General features: G+C 43.7%; 1 protein-coding gene across 1 annotated transcript in view; it reads left to right on the top strand.

Moving 5' to 3' along the window:
- The window catches only part of ALG13 (ALG13 UDP-N-acetylglucosaminyltransferase subunit), a 68,567-nt gene that overhangs the window by 47,117 nt on the left and 6,864 nt on the right, over positions 1-14,586 (top strand). Inside the window, exons 17-23 of the mRNA XM_053274103.1 lie at positions 739-973; positions 1,719-1,832; positions 3,845-4,001; positions 5,945-6,083; positions 7,599-7,634; positions 8,422-8,477; positions 12,389-12,460. Of these exons, the coding sequence (XP_053130078.1) occupies positions 739-973; positions 1,719-1,832; positions 3,845-4,001; positions 5,945-6,083; positions 7,599-7,634; positions 8,422-8,477; positions 12,389-12,460 (809 nt within the window). The remainder of the gene's footprint in view (positions 1-738; positions 974-1,718; positions 1,833-3,844; positions 4,002-5,944; positions 6,084-7,598; positions 7,635-8,421; positions 8,478-12,388; positions 12,461-14,586) is intronic.

Here is a 14,586-nt window from a genome sequence, read left to right as displayed (position 1 = left end):
GCATAGTCAGTGTATACAGTACTGAACTAGATGAACCAGTAGTCTGACTTGATATGAGGCTCCTTCCTGTGACCATGAAACAGGATCTTTGTGTCTTTTATTCCCTTTTTGCTTTGTTCCTTGCTGTGAGCACAAGAGCAAAATGTGCTACCTCAACACACAGTTGGAAAAGCCTTGTGTGTTTAAAAGGCATAAATTGCTGAAATGCTCTCGTAGACCAGTTGCATGTCTGAATCAGAAAATTTATATAAGCGTTTATTATTGCTAAACTCTTGCAAGTGTGCTCATAAATTGGACCTCTGAAGAGATAATGAGAGAGGCCCGAAATTTCAGCTCCTTCATGAGTCTCTGCTCAGTAGGCCTTTGCTTGCGTTTTCCTTAAACCTGTTTCCATCTCTGCAATCTCAAACTAAAGAGATGTGAAAGCTTTTCTCAATTAGCATCCTATGGATCAAATGCTCTGCAAGTTTTTTTCTGGGTTGTCCAGATTTTTGAATTCATCACAGTGTGACAAATCTTACTGTATACCAGTATTCTACAGTCTCCATTTGCAAATGGGCTTAGCAGCATTGATTTGTACAGAAGAAAGGTAAATTGGGCCCAGAATAAAAAGTAAGAGCCAATAATGCACTTAATCACCCCTAAATGTGATAAAGTTTACACATTAGATGCTTTAACAAGGGGATGGTCCTCTGCTTTATTAATGTTGCTTCCCTTACTCCTTAATTGCTCTTGCAGACCTGGATATAAAATCACGGAAGAAACTATTTAAAAAAGTCCGTGGAAAGGAAGTGTACATGACCGTGGCATATAGCAGGGGCCAGCCAGCCCTTCCTCCCCGACTACAACACGGCATTCCATCAGGACGGTCTTCTCCAATGCCTTGCTCCCAAAGTGGAGGGCATATAGGTCCTTATGAACATTATCATCCCCATAATTCTCAAAGGCCTGGAAGGGGATATGGGATGCCCAGGTAAGAAACCTCAAGGTATATCAAATGCTTTCTTTTCTGTCTCTCAGAGTCATAGCTGTGCACACTGCTGATTTCTGAGTCAAGCTAATCTGAGTTGAATGTCATGAAAAAGCTGAATCCTGGGATGCAGTTAAACAGTGATTGAATTAAACAATCAATCAGACTCAAATAGAGTAGATTGTTTTGCATATTCTCTTCCCCCCCCCTGCTTCTAATCGCAGGATGTGTACAGTGCCATGGATCTCCTGATTATTGAATTGACCTCAACACAACTTTGTCTGGAGGAGAGGTCTATCAATGGCTACTAGTCAGAGGGCTATAGGCCACCTCCAGCCTCAGAAGCAGGATGCCTCTGAGTACCAGTTGCAGGGGAGTAACAGCAGGAGAGAGAGCATGCCCTCAGCTTCCAATGGCATCTGGTGGGCCACTGTGCGAAACAGGATGCTGGACTAGATGGGCCTTTGGGGGCCTGATCCAGCAGGGCTGTTCTTATGTAAATATGTAATTTACATAAGAAAATTATGTAAAAATTAATGTTCTCATGTTCTTATGACTGTCAAGATCTTGCCACATTGCTATTCTGTGTTCAAGAAGTTTAATGAAAGCAAGGATTCTGTCTATGGTATTATTAGAGGGCTCTCTCTCGCTCTCTCTTTCTCTCTCCTGCTTCAGTAGTGCTAATGAGTCCCCCTCTTGAAATATCCAGGTTGGTTGTCACTTCTTTTTTTTATCATTTCAAACTTAGGGGTGCTGCTCGATTTATAAACAGAAATAGCATGGTTGGGCCTGAAATGGCCTTCTATCCCAGTCCTGGCAGAAGATGTTATCAGAGCTATGATAACTTCTCCTACAGATCTCGGTAAGTGACTGACTAATTCTGAACAATGTAGTAGAAAATCGGTTCTCTCATTCTAGGATGGGGGCAGGCAACGTTGGCTCTCCAGCTGTTGCTTAACTAGAACTCCCATCACCCCTAGCTACAACTTATTGTGGCTGGGGATGATAGGAGTTGTAGTTTGACATCTGGAGAGCTGAGGATGCCTACCCCTGGTCTAGGGTTCTCGTTCTGTTGGTGTTTTGCCCTTATGGAAAAGCAGACAGGTGGCACGAAACTTGGCTAGTGCAGACAATGTTTGTTGGTTTGTTTATTTATCACATTTGTACACTGATCTAAACACTGGTCTCTGGGTGGTTAACAACATAAAACAAGTTAAAACATACACAAAAGCCTTAAAACAATTTAGGCAACCTAAAAATTCAAAACAGATTAGAACTTAAAAATTTTAAAAGCTGAAAAAACTTGGCTGAAGAGGTGAGTTTTCAAGGGCTTTTTAAAAATTGCCAGAGATGAGATTGTATTTCAGTAGAGAGAGCATTCCACAGTCTCAGGGCAGCAACCGAGAAGGTCCATCCCCGTGTGGTCACCAGCCGAGCTGGCAGCAACTGGAGATGGACCTCTCCAGACGACCTCAGTGGGCGGTGGGGGTCATAGTGAAGAAGATGTTCTCTTAAATAGCCAGGGCCTAAGCCATTTAGGGCTTTATAGGTTATAAACCAGCACTTTGTATCTTGTCCGGAAACCTATTGGCAGCCAGTGTAGTTCTATTTACAAAGGAGTAACGTGACACAGTATAGTTGTCTTATACTGGGTCAGACCATCTTCCTCATCACTTTCTCTAGCAGTCAGTAGCACTCCAAGGTCTTCAGATGGGGATTTTGCTGAGCAATGCTTTATGTGGGCATTGTGGAAATACTACTGATAGAGTTCCACAGCACAGGCACGTTCTCTCATACTCACCAGTCTAGCCTCTGATAATGGTGGAGGTGCATCAGATGATCTGAACAGGCAATCACAAGATAGTGAGCAGTCCTCCTAGGGAAGCATTTGAAAATGGCACCATTTGCCTGCAGTCTGCTTTCTACTCCATTGCATGGAGAAAGTGGATAGAGAGAAATTCTTTTTATTCTTTTGAATAAAATGTAGAGAAAGTGGATAGAGAGAAATTCTTTTTATTCTTTTGAATAAAATGTAGAGAAAGTGGATAGAGAGACATTATTTTCCTTCTCACATAAGACTAGAACCAGGTGTCATCCCATGAAATTGATTGCCAGGAAATTTAGGACCAGCAAACGGAGGTACCTTTTCACACAACGCATAATTGACTTGTGGGATTCTCTGCCACAAGATGTGGTGACAGCCAACAACCTGGATGGCTTTAAGTGGGGTTTGGATAACTTCCTGGAGGAGAGGTCTATCATCGGCTACTAGTCGGAGGGCTATAGGCCACTTCCAGCCTCAGAGGCAGGATGTCTCTGAGTACCAGTTGCAGGGGAGTAACAGCGGGAGAGAGGGCATGCCCTCAACTTCTGCCAGTGGGCTTCCTGTAGCATCTGGTGGGCCACTATGTGAAACAGGATGCTGGACTAGATGGGCCGTGGGCCTGATCCAGTAGGGCTGGATCATAAGGAGAGGAGAGCTGGTCTTGTGGTAGAAAGCATGACTTGTCCCCTTTGCTAAGCAGGGTCAACTCTGGTTGCATCTGAATGGGAGACTAGAAGTGCAAGCACTGTAAGGTATTCCCCTCGGGGGATGGAGCTGCTCTGGGAAGAGCAGAAGGTTCCAAGTCCCCTCCCTGGCATCATCTCCAAGATAGGGGCTGAGAGAAATACCTGCCTGCAACCTTGGAGAAGCTTCTGCCAGTCTGTGAAGACAATACTGAGCTAGTTAGACCAATGGTCGACTCAATTTATGGCAGCTTCCTATGTTCCTGTGTTCAGAAGTGGCTTTTGATGGGCTTCTCCCCCCAATTTTAAAATGCCAAAAGCATCAATTGATGGCTTTTAACCCCTTGTTTCATTCCTTCTGGCAAGTTCCTACAGCCGCAGTCGCAGGCAGATGCAGTGTGTAAATAAAGAGTGCCAGTATGGATTTGTGCCTGAGAATGGCGAGGAGCCTCAGGGATTGGAAGAAACGATCACTTTCTATGAAATTGAAGAAGGGGACGATGCATCTTTTACTGCTTTACCTGTAAGTTACTGAGTTGAAGAGGAAAGGACGTGGCAATAGAGAGACTATGCAAATGCACTGTGAAAAGGGAAAACCAAGAGGAGGAAAGGCCTGGACCATAATTTCTCTTTTTGAATAAAAATGTAATAAATTATAAGGACAGGTCTATCAATGGCTCCTAGTCTGATGGCTATAGGCCACCTCCAGCTTTGGAGGCAAGTTGCCTATGAATCCCAGTTGCAGGGGAGTAACCCTCACCTCTTGCCTGTAGGCTTCCCAGAGGCATCTGGTGGACTAGATGGGCCTGAGGTCTGATCCAGCCATGCTGTTTTTATGTTTATGTTCTAAATTAAAGCAGGGTTTGCCAGGCTCAGGTCCCCAGCTGATGTTGACCATTGTGGCTGGGGATGATGGGAGTTGTAGTCCAACACCTGGGAAGCCCTGTGTTCAAGTACTGCCTCAGATTGAGGCAGTATACAGTGGACAGAGCAGTTGTGGGAAATCAGCTGAATAAAATCCTGGCTGTACTTACTATACTTAATGTACATTGCATATTAATGTACAACAACTGGCACTCCACTGATAAATATAAACCATTATTACATTCGGGGTGGGGGGGGAACCGCATGTTGACGGACACAACTTGTAAAACTGATATAGAAATAGCTGAACCTGCGCACAAAATAACGCAGTAGAACTTTGTCTGCAGTTGCTTTCAGTAGATTGGAATTGTTTAGCCATTGTTCGTGTTTTGATTAGAATTGCTAAACACATGAACACAGGATAACAAGAGGAGCTGTGAAATTGACCGTCCAAAGTACAAATGTTACGTGCGACTTGTGCTGTTCTTGATAGACCTAAAAGGAAAATCCCGACAATAGTTAACATTCTGGTGCCGTAAAAGAGCAGCTCTCAGTTTTGAAGATGGCTATTTTTGTAACACCTTGGGCAGAAGGATCTGACAGCAGGAACATGGGCCTGATTTATCATGATTTTCTGGTTTTGCCAAGTCGTTTTCAGTGAGAATGACCTTGAACCGCCGGTGTGACGTCAGCTCCAAAGGCAGCAGTTGAATTGCTCAGATGCATTGGATGGGTCTCATCTGGGAATGGGCCCAGGCCATACAGGTTGTTCGGCTCCTACCTTGCATTGCCTTGGGAACTGTCTGTCAGGGCTAGACCTGGGACCTCAGGGACTTGCTGTATTTTTATTTATTTAAAAATATTTATATCCTGCTCCTCCAGTACGATACTGCTCAGGACAACTCACAACAGTAAAACAATAAAAGTGATATTATATTTATTTATTTATTTATTTATTTGATTTCTATACCACCCTTCCAAAAATGGCTCAGGGCAGTTTACATTAAAAACACTAAAATTAACTAACTTGAAATCGAAAACTATAAAAAGATAAAACCATTTAAAACAATTAGAACAGTTTTTAAAACCCTGGAAAACCAGGCCAAACATATAGGTTTTAAGGGCTCTCCAGGAGGCCAATAAACTTACTCAGATTACGGATTTCTGCCAGGAGTGCATGCCACAGCCCAGGAGCTGCCTCAGAAAAGTCCCACCTCTGAGTCGCCACCAGACGTGTTGGTGGCAACTGAAGACGGGCCTCCTCAGATGACCTTAATGTGCGGTGGGGATCGCACCAAAGGTGGTGCTCTTTAAGATAACTCACTCTCTAAGATAATAAACACTTTAAAACTGTAAAACAAAACGCAATGTAGAATAAAAACAATTAAAATAAACCCAAGCAAGCCCATCAGGCTGTCGTAAAACACACATTAAAAAGCCTCTCTAAAACAAGTAAGTGTTAAGATCCTTTTTAAAGTACTGAGTACTTATCCTAAGTACTGAGGCTGAGATCTAGGAGTAGCTTGTCCTGGGAAATGTTACAGCCTGAGACCCGTGCAAGTTACGTACAATCCTAACACAACATTCTGTCTTGTTCTTCAGAACCAGGGTAACCCAGCTCCAATAGTTCCTGCTGCTGCTGGATTCTGGGTAGCCAGAAGAGGGCCAAGTCCCATCCCAACTAACAACAAGCAAGCTCTGAATTCCTCAGAGGAAGAAGTGGATGAACCAAGTGACAATGGTAAGAAGAATGCAAGGTTCTCTGACTCTAGCACCTGTTCGGTGTAGGCTGCGAGTTTCAGAAAGAGGTCCCCCTCCTCTGTCTGCCTTACCAGAACTGGGTTATGCGGTGCTGTGGTTCCTCTGTAAAGTTTTTTAAGACCCTGAGTGGGGGATAGCAGACTGACATGCAGAAATAACTTAAAGGTAGACCCCATTGAAGTTTCTGAGCCTGAAAGGGATGGCGGCTACTGCTTAGCCTTACTTAGTGTTGATATACTCAAAGCATGTAGACTAATGTACACATAGGAAGCTGCCTTATACTGAGTCAGGCCATTGGTCCATCTATCTCAGTATTGTCTACTCTACACAGACTGGCAGCGGCTTCTCCAGGGTTGCAGGCAGGAGTCTCTCTCAGCCCTGTCTTAGAGAGGCTGCCAGGGAGGGAACTTGGAACCTTCTGCATGCCAGCAGGCAGCTGCTCTTCCCAGAGTGGGCCCATGTCCTCGGGAGCATCTTACAATTTTCACACGTGTTCTCCCATTCAAATGCGGACCACAGCAGACCCTGCATTGCAAAGGGGGCAATTTATGCTTGCTACCACAAGACCAGCTCTCCTTCCAGCATGTTACTTACGTACACACACGTAACATTCAGAGATTGTGACCTTACATGCATCTTTCAGGCACCAGCAGTTGCCTGGGACGTCTTACTACATTATTATTATTATTTTAATATAGTTCAAGCAGGGAATTCCCAAGAGTTCAAAGACTCTAAATTAAGAGACAATCCCTCTTAAAACCCCTAGGATGTTTTCTGCACAGTTAAATATTAGAACCATTTATTCTTGGTCTAGCACAATGTAATATTCTGTCAATGTAGGTGATTTTAAAAATGAATGCAGATGTGGGTCCACAAACTATTGAATTCAGTCGCAGCAAACTGCTTCAAGTTCAAAAATGTCAGTTTACATGGCCTAAATGCTGAACTGGCAGGCAGAACCCTTTTTCAATGCGTGTAGATTAATCGGATATTAATTTGCAGTGATGCCAGTGTGGTGTAGTGGTTATAGTGTGTTGGACCAGGACGACCAGAGTTCAGATCCCTCTTCAGCCATGAAACTTGCTGGACTAGTCACTTATCTCTCGGCCCAACCTGCCTCACATGGTGGTTGTGAGAATAAATATGTACATGTACACTCTTGGTTCCTTGGAGGAAGAGCGTGATATAAATGTAGTAAGTAAATAAATGCATCTAAAGGGTTTTAGCAGCTCCATTCCTGCAAAAGAAAACAGTCAATTTTGTTTTCTCTTCTAATGTTCTCCTTAAGGCCGTGTGTTAAGGCCTAGTTTGGATGATGGAGCAATCCATGGAAAACATGGGAAATTGATTTAACAAACCAGGGCACTTTCCATGTAGCCAGGAATGTAAGCGAAGGAGAGTACAGGCTGTTCCATCAATCCCTCCTCACGTCCAACCTGAACTATTCTTAAGTGTAGTTTTAATCTAAGACTTATCTCTTCCTCTACTTTCTTAGGGGAATTCCATGAAGATTATTTGTATACCCCTTCAGGTTAGTAAAACAGTGTCATCCTTGTATACCTCCTTTAGTACAACTCAAAATCTTGCATGCATTTACGTCCCTTGTACGTAGTACTGCAGTTGGTACAGAATGCAACAGCCATTCTGGGTCATCTTGAAGAGACCATATTACTCCTATATTAAAAGCACGACATTGGCTAACTGCTGGTTATAACCTATAAAGCCCTAAACAGCTTAGGCCTGGGGCTATTTAAGAGAATGTCATCTTAACTGTGAGCTCCATTGCCATTTGAGATCATCAGGCAAGGTCCGTCAGCAGTTGTCTCCAGATTGTCTAATGGCTGAGCTTTCTCTGTTGCCACCCCAAGACTCTGGAACAGGCCCCCTGCTGAAATAATAGCCTCCCCATCTCTGGCAGCTTAAAAAAGGTTAGTTTAAAGACTAACTAATCTTATATTAGTGTACATTATATGGATTGATTGATTGATTAAGTGCCGTCAAGTCGGTGTTGACCACATAGATAGATTCTCTCCAGGATGATCAGTCTTTAACTTGGCCTTGAAGGTCTCTCAGTGGTGCATTCACTGCTGTCGTAATCAAGTCCATCCACCTTGCCATATTGGTGTACATTATCTTAAAGACTCATTTGTTCACGCCCAAGCTTTTTAACTAGAATTGTGGTTTTAAATTGTTTTAATGATTTAATTTTGTTGTCAACCGTGCAGAGACTTTAAGTTTGGGGCGATATACAAATATAATAAATATTTTTAAAAATAATAGCAGAGTGCTTCAGTTTCGTTCTTGCTCTTGCCCTCCAGATCCAGACTGTGAAACTCCAGCAGTGTTTAGTACAGCTGAATCTACTGCAAACTTGGTAAGCTTTAAGTCAAGAAGATTTGTGAAGCTGACCTTTGTCAAAGCATGTTAAGATTAGAACAAAGAGAGCGTAGACGCCGGCTTTAGGTTTTGCTCTTACATATTGCATTCATTGATTTCATGACCTTCTCTGTGTCAAGTGTTTAATTCCCCACCCCCCCCCCCAAATGTTTGGGCATGCCAGGCATATGAATGAATGCATCTTCCAAACCTTCATAGGAGGAAGTTGCATCAGTACAGCAACTTAAACATTTGTGCCTACTTTTTAATACCTCTGAGGGGCTGCTGATAGCTTGGAGCGGGGGTGCTGGAGTGCTTGCTCCCAAGCAGTGTAATCTGATGCAGAGTCCCTGCCCTCTGATCCTAGGAGAGTGGAGGTGGCTATACAGTGGTTAAGGAAAAGGCCCTCTCCTTTATTAACTTTGTAAGTTATTGTGGTTTAGCTCAGTGAATTCTGAGTCAAAGATATGGTGGATGAAAGGTGGCTTACAGGGTGGGGAAACTGGACTGTTTTTTTTTACGAAATGGCAAATTTTCTCCAGAAAAAAACAAAAGGCAGCCCTCCAGAAACATAGGAAACTGCCTTACTGAGTCAGACCCTTGGTCCATCTAGCTCAATATTGTCTGCATTGACTAGCAGCAGCTCCTCAAGGTTTCAGACAGGAGTCATTTACAGCCCTACTTGGAGAATCCCTGGAGATTCTGCCAGGGAGTGAACCTTGGATCGTCTGCATGCGAGTCCTGCGGTGGCCTATTGTTCATGCATCCTAAAATGAAGGGCTGAGAATCCCACTGGAATGCACAGCCATTTGGAAGGACCGATGCATTTCAGTGGGCATTCCCAGTCATTCATTTTTGTACCTATTCCCTAGAGTCTACATGATCAGATGCATGGCATCAGCCTGGTGGACTAGGGACACAGGAAGCTGTTTTGGACTGAGTCAGACTCTTAGTCCATCTAGCTCAGTACTGTCTACCCTGACTGGCAGCAGCTTCTCCAAGGTTTCAGGCAGGAATCTTCCCCAGCCCTCTCTGGAAATGCTGCCAGGGAAATGAACCTGGGATTTTCTGCATGCGAAGCAGATTCTCTACCACCAAGCTATGGATGCTTTTAGCAAATATATGAAGCTACCTCAGACCATTCGTCCATCTTGATCTATTTTGGCTACTGCTCTCCAGGGTTTCAAACAAGAGTCTTTCCCAGACCTACTTTGAGATGTAGGAACCTTCTGTATGCAAAGCAGATACTCCATGGCCCCATCCCATACTTATAGCTGGCAGCAAAAAGATTAATGTAGGTTTATTGTTGGTCTCAACAAGACTTGAGTGGATTCAGAAGTATGCAGAGGCATTCCCCAACTTACAAACGCCTGTACTTGCAAACAAAGCTCCATAACATATTGCATTAGTGACGTTCCTAGCTTATTAATGCCAACTCAGACATGCAAATCTGTTGTCCCTCTTGGGAACAATATGCATTCTGAGTTATGAACATCCTACTGACAACTGAATGGTTGAAACACAGCCCATTCATAATCTGTGGTCTTCCTGTGTCTGATTTCCCACCCTCCCCCCAATAATGCAGAAGGCTGCTTGGCTTTTTTAATTAGTCCCCCTAAAGAAGAGTACAGTATCCACTTGAGAAATGTTGGGCCCAAGAACAACCATTTCTAGTGCACCTTTGAAGTTTCCTCTCCTGTTTCCACAGTACAGTAATAGCAGCGTGCAAGACGAATATTAAAACAAAGCAAATCAGTAATGCCAACCTTAAATAAGGTGTGTGTCTGTGTGTAATGTGATATGTCTGCGTATTCTCAGTGCAATGCTGCCTGTGTCTGCAATTATTGTATGCTATGGATTTTCATGTAGTGTTGATTTGCTCTATTTCATTTTGTCGTAAGCAGTCCTGAGGACCTTCTGTTGCAAGGTAGAGTATACATTAAACACTTCCCCACTGGCTCCTGTCGCTTGCCGCCTCTTACTTGCTTCAAGACCCATTTTTTCCCATTGGCACCACTGCTTCCCCCATGTTCTATTACAACCTCACTTAAGCTTGTTTAACTGAAGTAAATGCATCTTCTTCCCATTTACCTTTGCCTCCATTTCCCTCCCTCTGTTGTCTCCCTTGTGTAGGTGTGTGTGTGTGTGTATATATATATATATATATACACACATACGTACATACGTACATACATACGTACACACGACCCATGGTCAGCTTACAATTCAACTAGAAATAGTAGAATAAAAGGAATCCTACAAAAGGTTAACAGTTGCTAGAAAATAATAAAACATCAATCACATACAGTACCAATAAAAAACTTAATTAGCAATTGCTAACAATACAGACTAAAAATTCAGGAAGAGCGTACGCATGAAATAAAAAGCTGATGTAACCACATAGCAATAGAGCAAAACTTTGCCACCTTATATGTAACAGATGGAGATTGATCTGCCAGAAGCTTGTGTAGGTATGTAGATTGTCTTTCAGGGCAGGGACCAGTGCTCTTATACTCTGTAGAATACCACACACATGGATGGCTATGTATCAATATATCATTGTCATAGTAACATAGGAACTTGCCTTGTACTGAGTCAGACCATTGGCATCTTAGCTGAGCATTATCTACGCCGACTGGCAGCAGCTCTCCAAGTTCAGAGATGGGAATCTCTCACAGCCAGGGTGTAAACCTGGGACTTTCTGCTTGTAAGCAGATGCTCTTCCACGAATAAGGCGTGTATGGAACATAGGAAGCTGCCATATACTGAGTCAGATCATTGGTCTATCTAGCTCTGTATTGTCTACACAGACTGGAACCAGCTTCTCCAAGGTTGCAGGCAGGAATCCCTCTCTGCCCTTTCTTGGAGATGCCAGGGAGGGAACTTAGAACCTAGATGCTCTTCCCAGAGCAGCTCCATCCTGTAAGGGGAATATCTTACAGTGCAAACACTTCTAGTCTCCCTTTCGTATGCAACCAGGGCAGACCCTGCTTAGCTTAAGAGGACCAGTCATGCTTGCTTCCACAAGACCAGCTCTCCTTTGTATGGCTCCATTCCCCTAAGGGGAATGCCTTGCAGTGCTCACATGTAGTCTCCCATCAAAATGCAAACCAAAGGGGACAATTCTTGCTCGCTGCTACAAGACCAACTCTTCTCTCTAACATACCTAACAGCAACCAAAAGAACCTCCATCAAAAACATGGAGATAAAATAAAATATTAATTTTTATTAAAGCTAGCATGGCTCTGGTCCTAGCTCTGTCTGATGAGACCTGCACTTCATGACAGATGGTTGTCAGACTGCCTCCTGCAGGTGACGTTTTATGTGTGATCTTTTGGCTGATCAGAATTTAGCTGTGACATGTAATGTTGTTAAATTCTGCATGGTGGCTTGTGGAACCCATAATCAATCTTTACACTCCATCAGTGTCTGAGAATGTTGATCAACTATTGTAGATTAGTGGATATAGCTGCAACAACAATAATTTGTAATAGTAATTTGGTGCTTGTAGTAATTGAGCACTTTGTGCTTGTACTATATTTGTTTTTGCTGGTCCAAGACTAAATAAAATCTGGTTCTGAAACAGATCTCTCTCTCTCAGAGCGAGCACTGTAACAATATACTTCTTGGGATTAGTAGTATTGGTTTTCTTTAGTATGTTTATGATGTGCACATTATGCATGTTCTTGCAATGCTGAAGGAGATCATTTTTGCCGATCAGGTTGGGTATCTTTAATTGATTTGGATACCAACTTGAGTTGTGCCCTTCTTCTTTTTCTTCTTCCTGTGTTGTTGCTTTTTTGTGTGTGTGTGGACTCTGAAGAATGGTTTTCATTAGCATATTCTAAAATTTGATATTCCTAGACAAAACTTTAACTGGTTTCCCCCCTCTAATTCCATTGTGTCTAGTGTCTGCAGGATGGGGGAACAGGCTCTGTGTCTTCTCAAGAAGGAGTTGCTTCATACAGTTACTCCCAGAAGGTAAACATCCTCCCAGTTCTCTGGAGAGAATAGTCCATTTAAGGCAAGGATGGCCAACCTGAGCCTCTTCAGCTGTTGGAATACAACTCCCATCATCCCCAGCAGCATAAAATGTGGATGTGATTGTTGGGATTTGTATTCAAGGAGCTGGAGAACCACAGTCGGGAAATTTAGGACTGACAAGAGGAAGTACTTTTGCAAACAGTGCATAATTAATCTATGGAATTCTTTGCCATGGGATGTGGTGACGGCCACCGGCTTGGGTGGCTTTAAAAGGGGCTTAGACCAATTCATGGTGGACAGGTCTATCAATGGCTACTAGTCTGATGGCTGTGGGCCACCTCCAGCCTCAGAGGCACGATGCCTCTGAATCCCAGTTGCAGGGGGAGCAACAGAAGGAGAGAGGGAATGCCCTCACTTCTTGCCGGTGGGCTTCTCCAAGGCCTCTGGTGGGCCACTGTGAGAAACAGGATGCTGGGCTAGATGGGCCTTGGGTCTGATCCAGCGGGGCTATTCGTATGTTCTTATGATGGCTGGTCACAGACAGGCAATAGAAAATAGAGGCTTATAAGGTTTTAGTGTGGATCGAGACAAAATCATTTAACCTAAAGCCATATTATATGCAATTCAAAAAATAATAGGAATTGGCCTAGAAGTGGCCAGAAATGACCTCAGAGATAATTTCCGCCACCATTTTGCTGAAAGGAGCCATTTTGTGGCTCTTGGTTTTAAAAAACAAAACAAATTCCCTGTCTGTTTTTTGCGGAAAATTTCCAAAATTGGGGTTTTGAGGGGGCATTGCTAGACAGCTGGAGACCTGCAGAGCATGGTACAGCACTTTATTTCTCTTATTTCTGCCATTTTCACCCTCCAGGAACCTAATGCACCCCCCGACCCGGCCAATTCCCATTGCCTCATGGTCTCGCTATCTGTGGTTCTGTTATCCACCATTGTAGGCGAAAAGGAAACCACCCCTCACAGTGAACGAGGGTCTCCTGTGAGGGATTGCAAAATGTTTCGAGTACAGAATGATCTGTACCTGAAACAGCCGATTTCAGGTGATTCGTTCCTGAAATGAATCATCCTCCTAGTCACCGAAATGTTTTGGAGCCGAAACGAATCACTGCCGTTTCGGCTCCGAATTATCTGTTGTTTCGGCCCTCCATTTTGTGGCCAATAAAGTGCTTCTTCTTTCTCCTCCATTTTGAGCAATGACGTCTATCTGAATTTCCTGCCTTTTTGCCTCCCATTGACTTCAATGCAAAAAGGTCCAATATGACGTCTACTTGAATCTCGGGTCCCAGGGCCAAAAGAGTGGGGTGGTAGTGCCTAGTGGGTGGAGGCTACCACCCAGATTACAAAGGGATGGGGCAAGTGGCTGATTTTTTGGTGAATTGTTGAAGTTTTAGTCTATTTGGGGCGGAAGAGTGGGGTGGGGTGATAGTGCATAATGGTTTGAGGCTACCACCCAAATTGCAGAGGGATTGGGCAAAGGGTTGATTTGGGGGGAATTGTTGAGGTTTATGCATCTTTAAGGTTTTTCCCCTTAAGGTATAATGCAGGTGTGTCGTTTCATGTTGGGGGGAAAGGGTTGGCCTAGAGTGATGTGGGATTGGTACCAAAGGGGGGCAAGGAAGCTACTAGAATTTTTTCAAAGGATTTGGGCAGAGGGCTGATTTTTGGTGATTTGTTGAAGTTTACATGTCTTTAAGGTTTTTCCTCATAAAGTATAGTGGAAGTTTCAGCAGCCCCATAAGTGCACTTGGGGGGTGCTGGGGTGGCCTAGAGCGAGTGGTGGTGTAGTACACATAGGGTGCCAACCACCCCCATGGGTTTCTAACCCATGGGGCACAGGGTTCTGTTGTTTCTGAGGTGTTCTGAGTGTAGATTCTCTGATAGCAAATGAGATTTTCAATACAAACCATGAAGCCACTCTCAAACCCATGGCCCTGAGTTCGGATGGGTCAGATTCAGTCCGAAAAACAAATTGGGGGTGTTTTGATTTCGATCCGAATCGAAACAGCGAAAATCCAAATTGCACACCCCTATCACCTGTATGTATTCAAAATATTTATGTCCTACTCCTCCAGTACAATACTGCTTGGGGCAGCCCACAACAGTAAAAC

Source organism: Hemicordylus capensis, chromosome 11 (assembly GCF_027244095.1).
Source record: "Hemicordylus capensis ecotype Gifberg chromosome 11, rHemCap1.1.pri, whole genome shotgun sequence".
NCBI lineage: Eukaryota > Metazoa > Chordata > Lepidosauria > Squamata > Cordylidae > Hemicordylus > Hemicordylus capensis.
The sequence above is the reverse complement of the archived record's forward strand: the minus strand, read 5'-3'. Positions and strand labels throughout refer to the sequence as shown.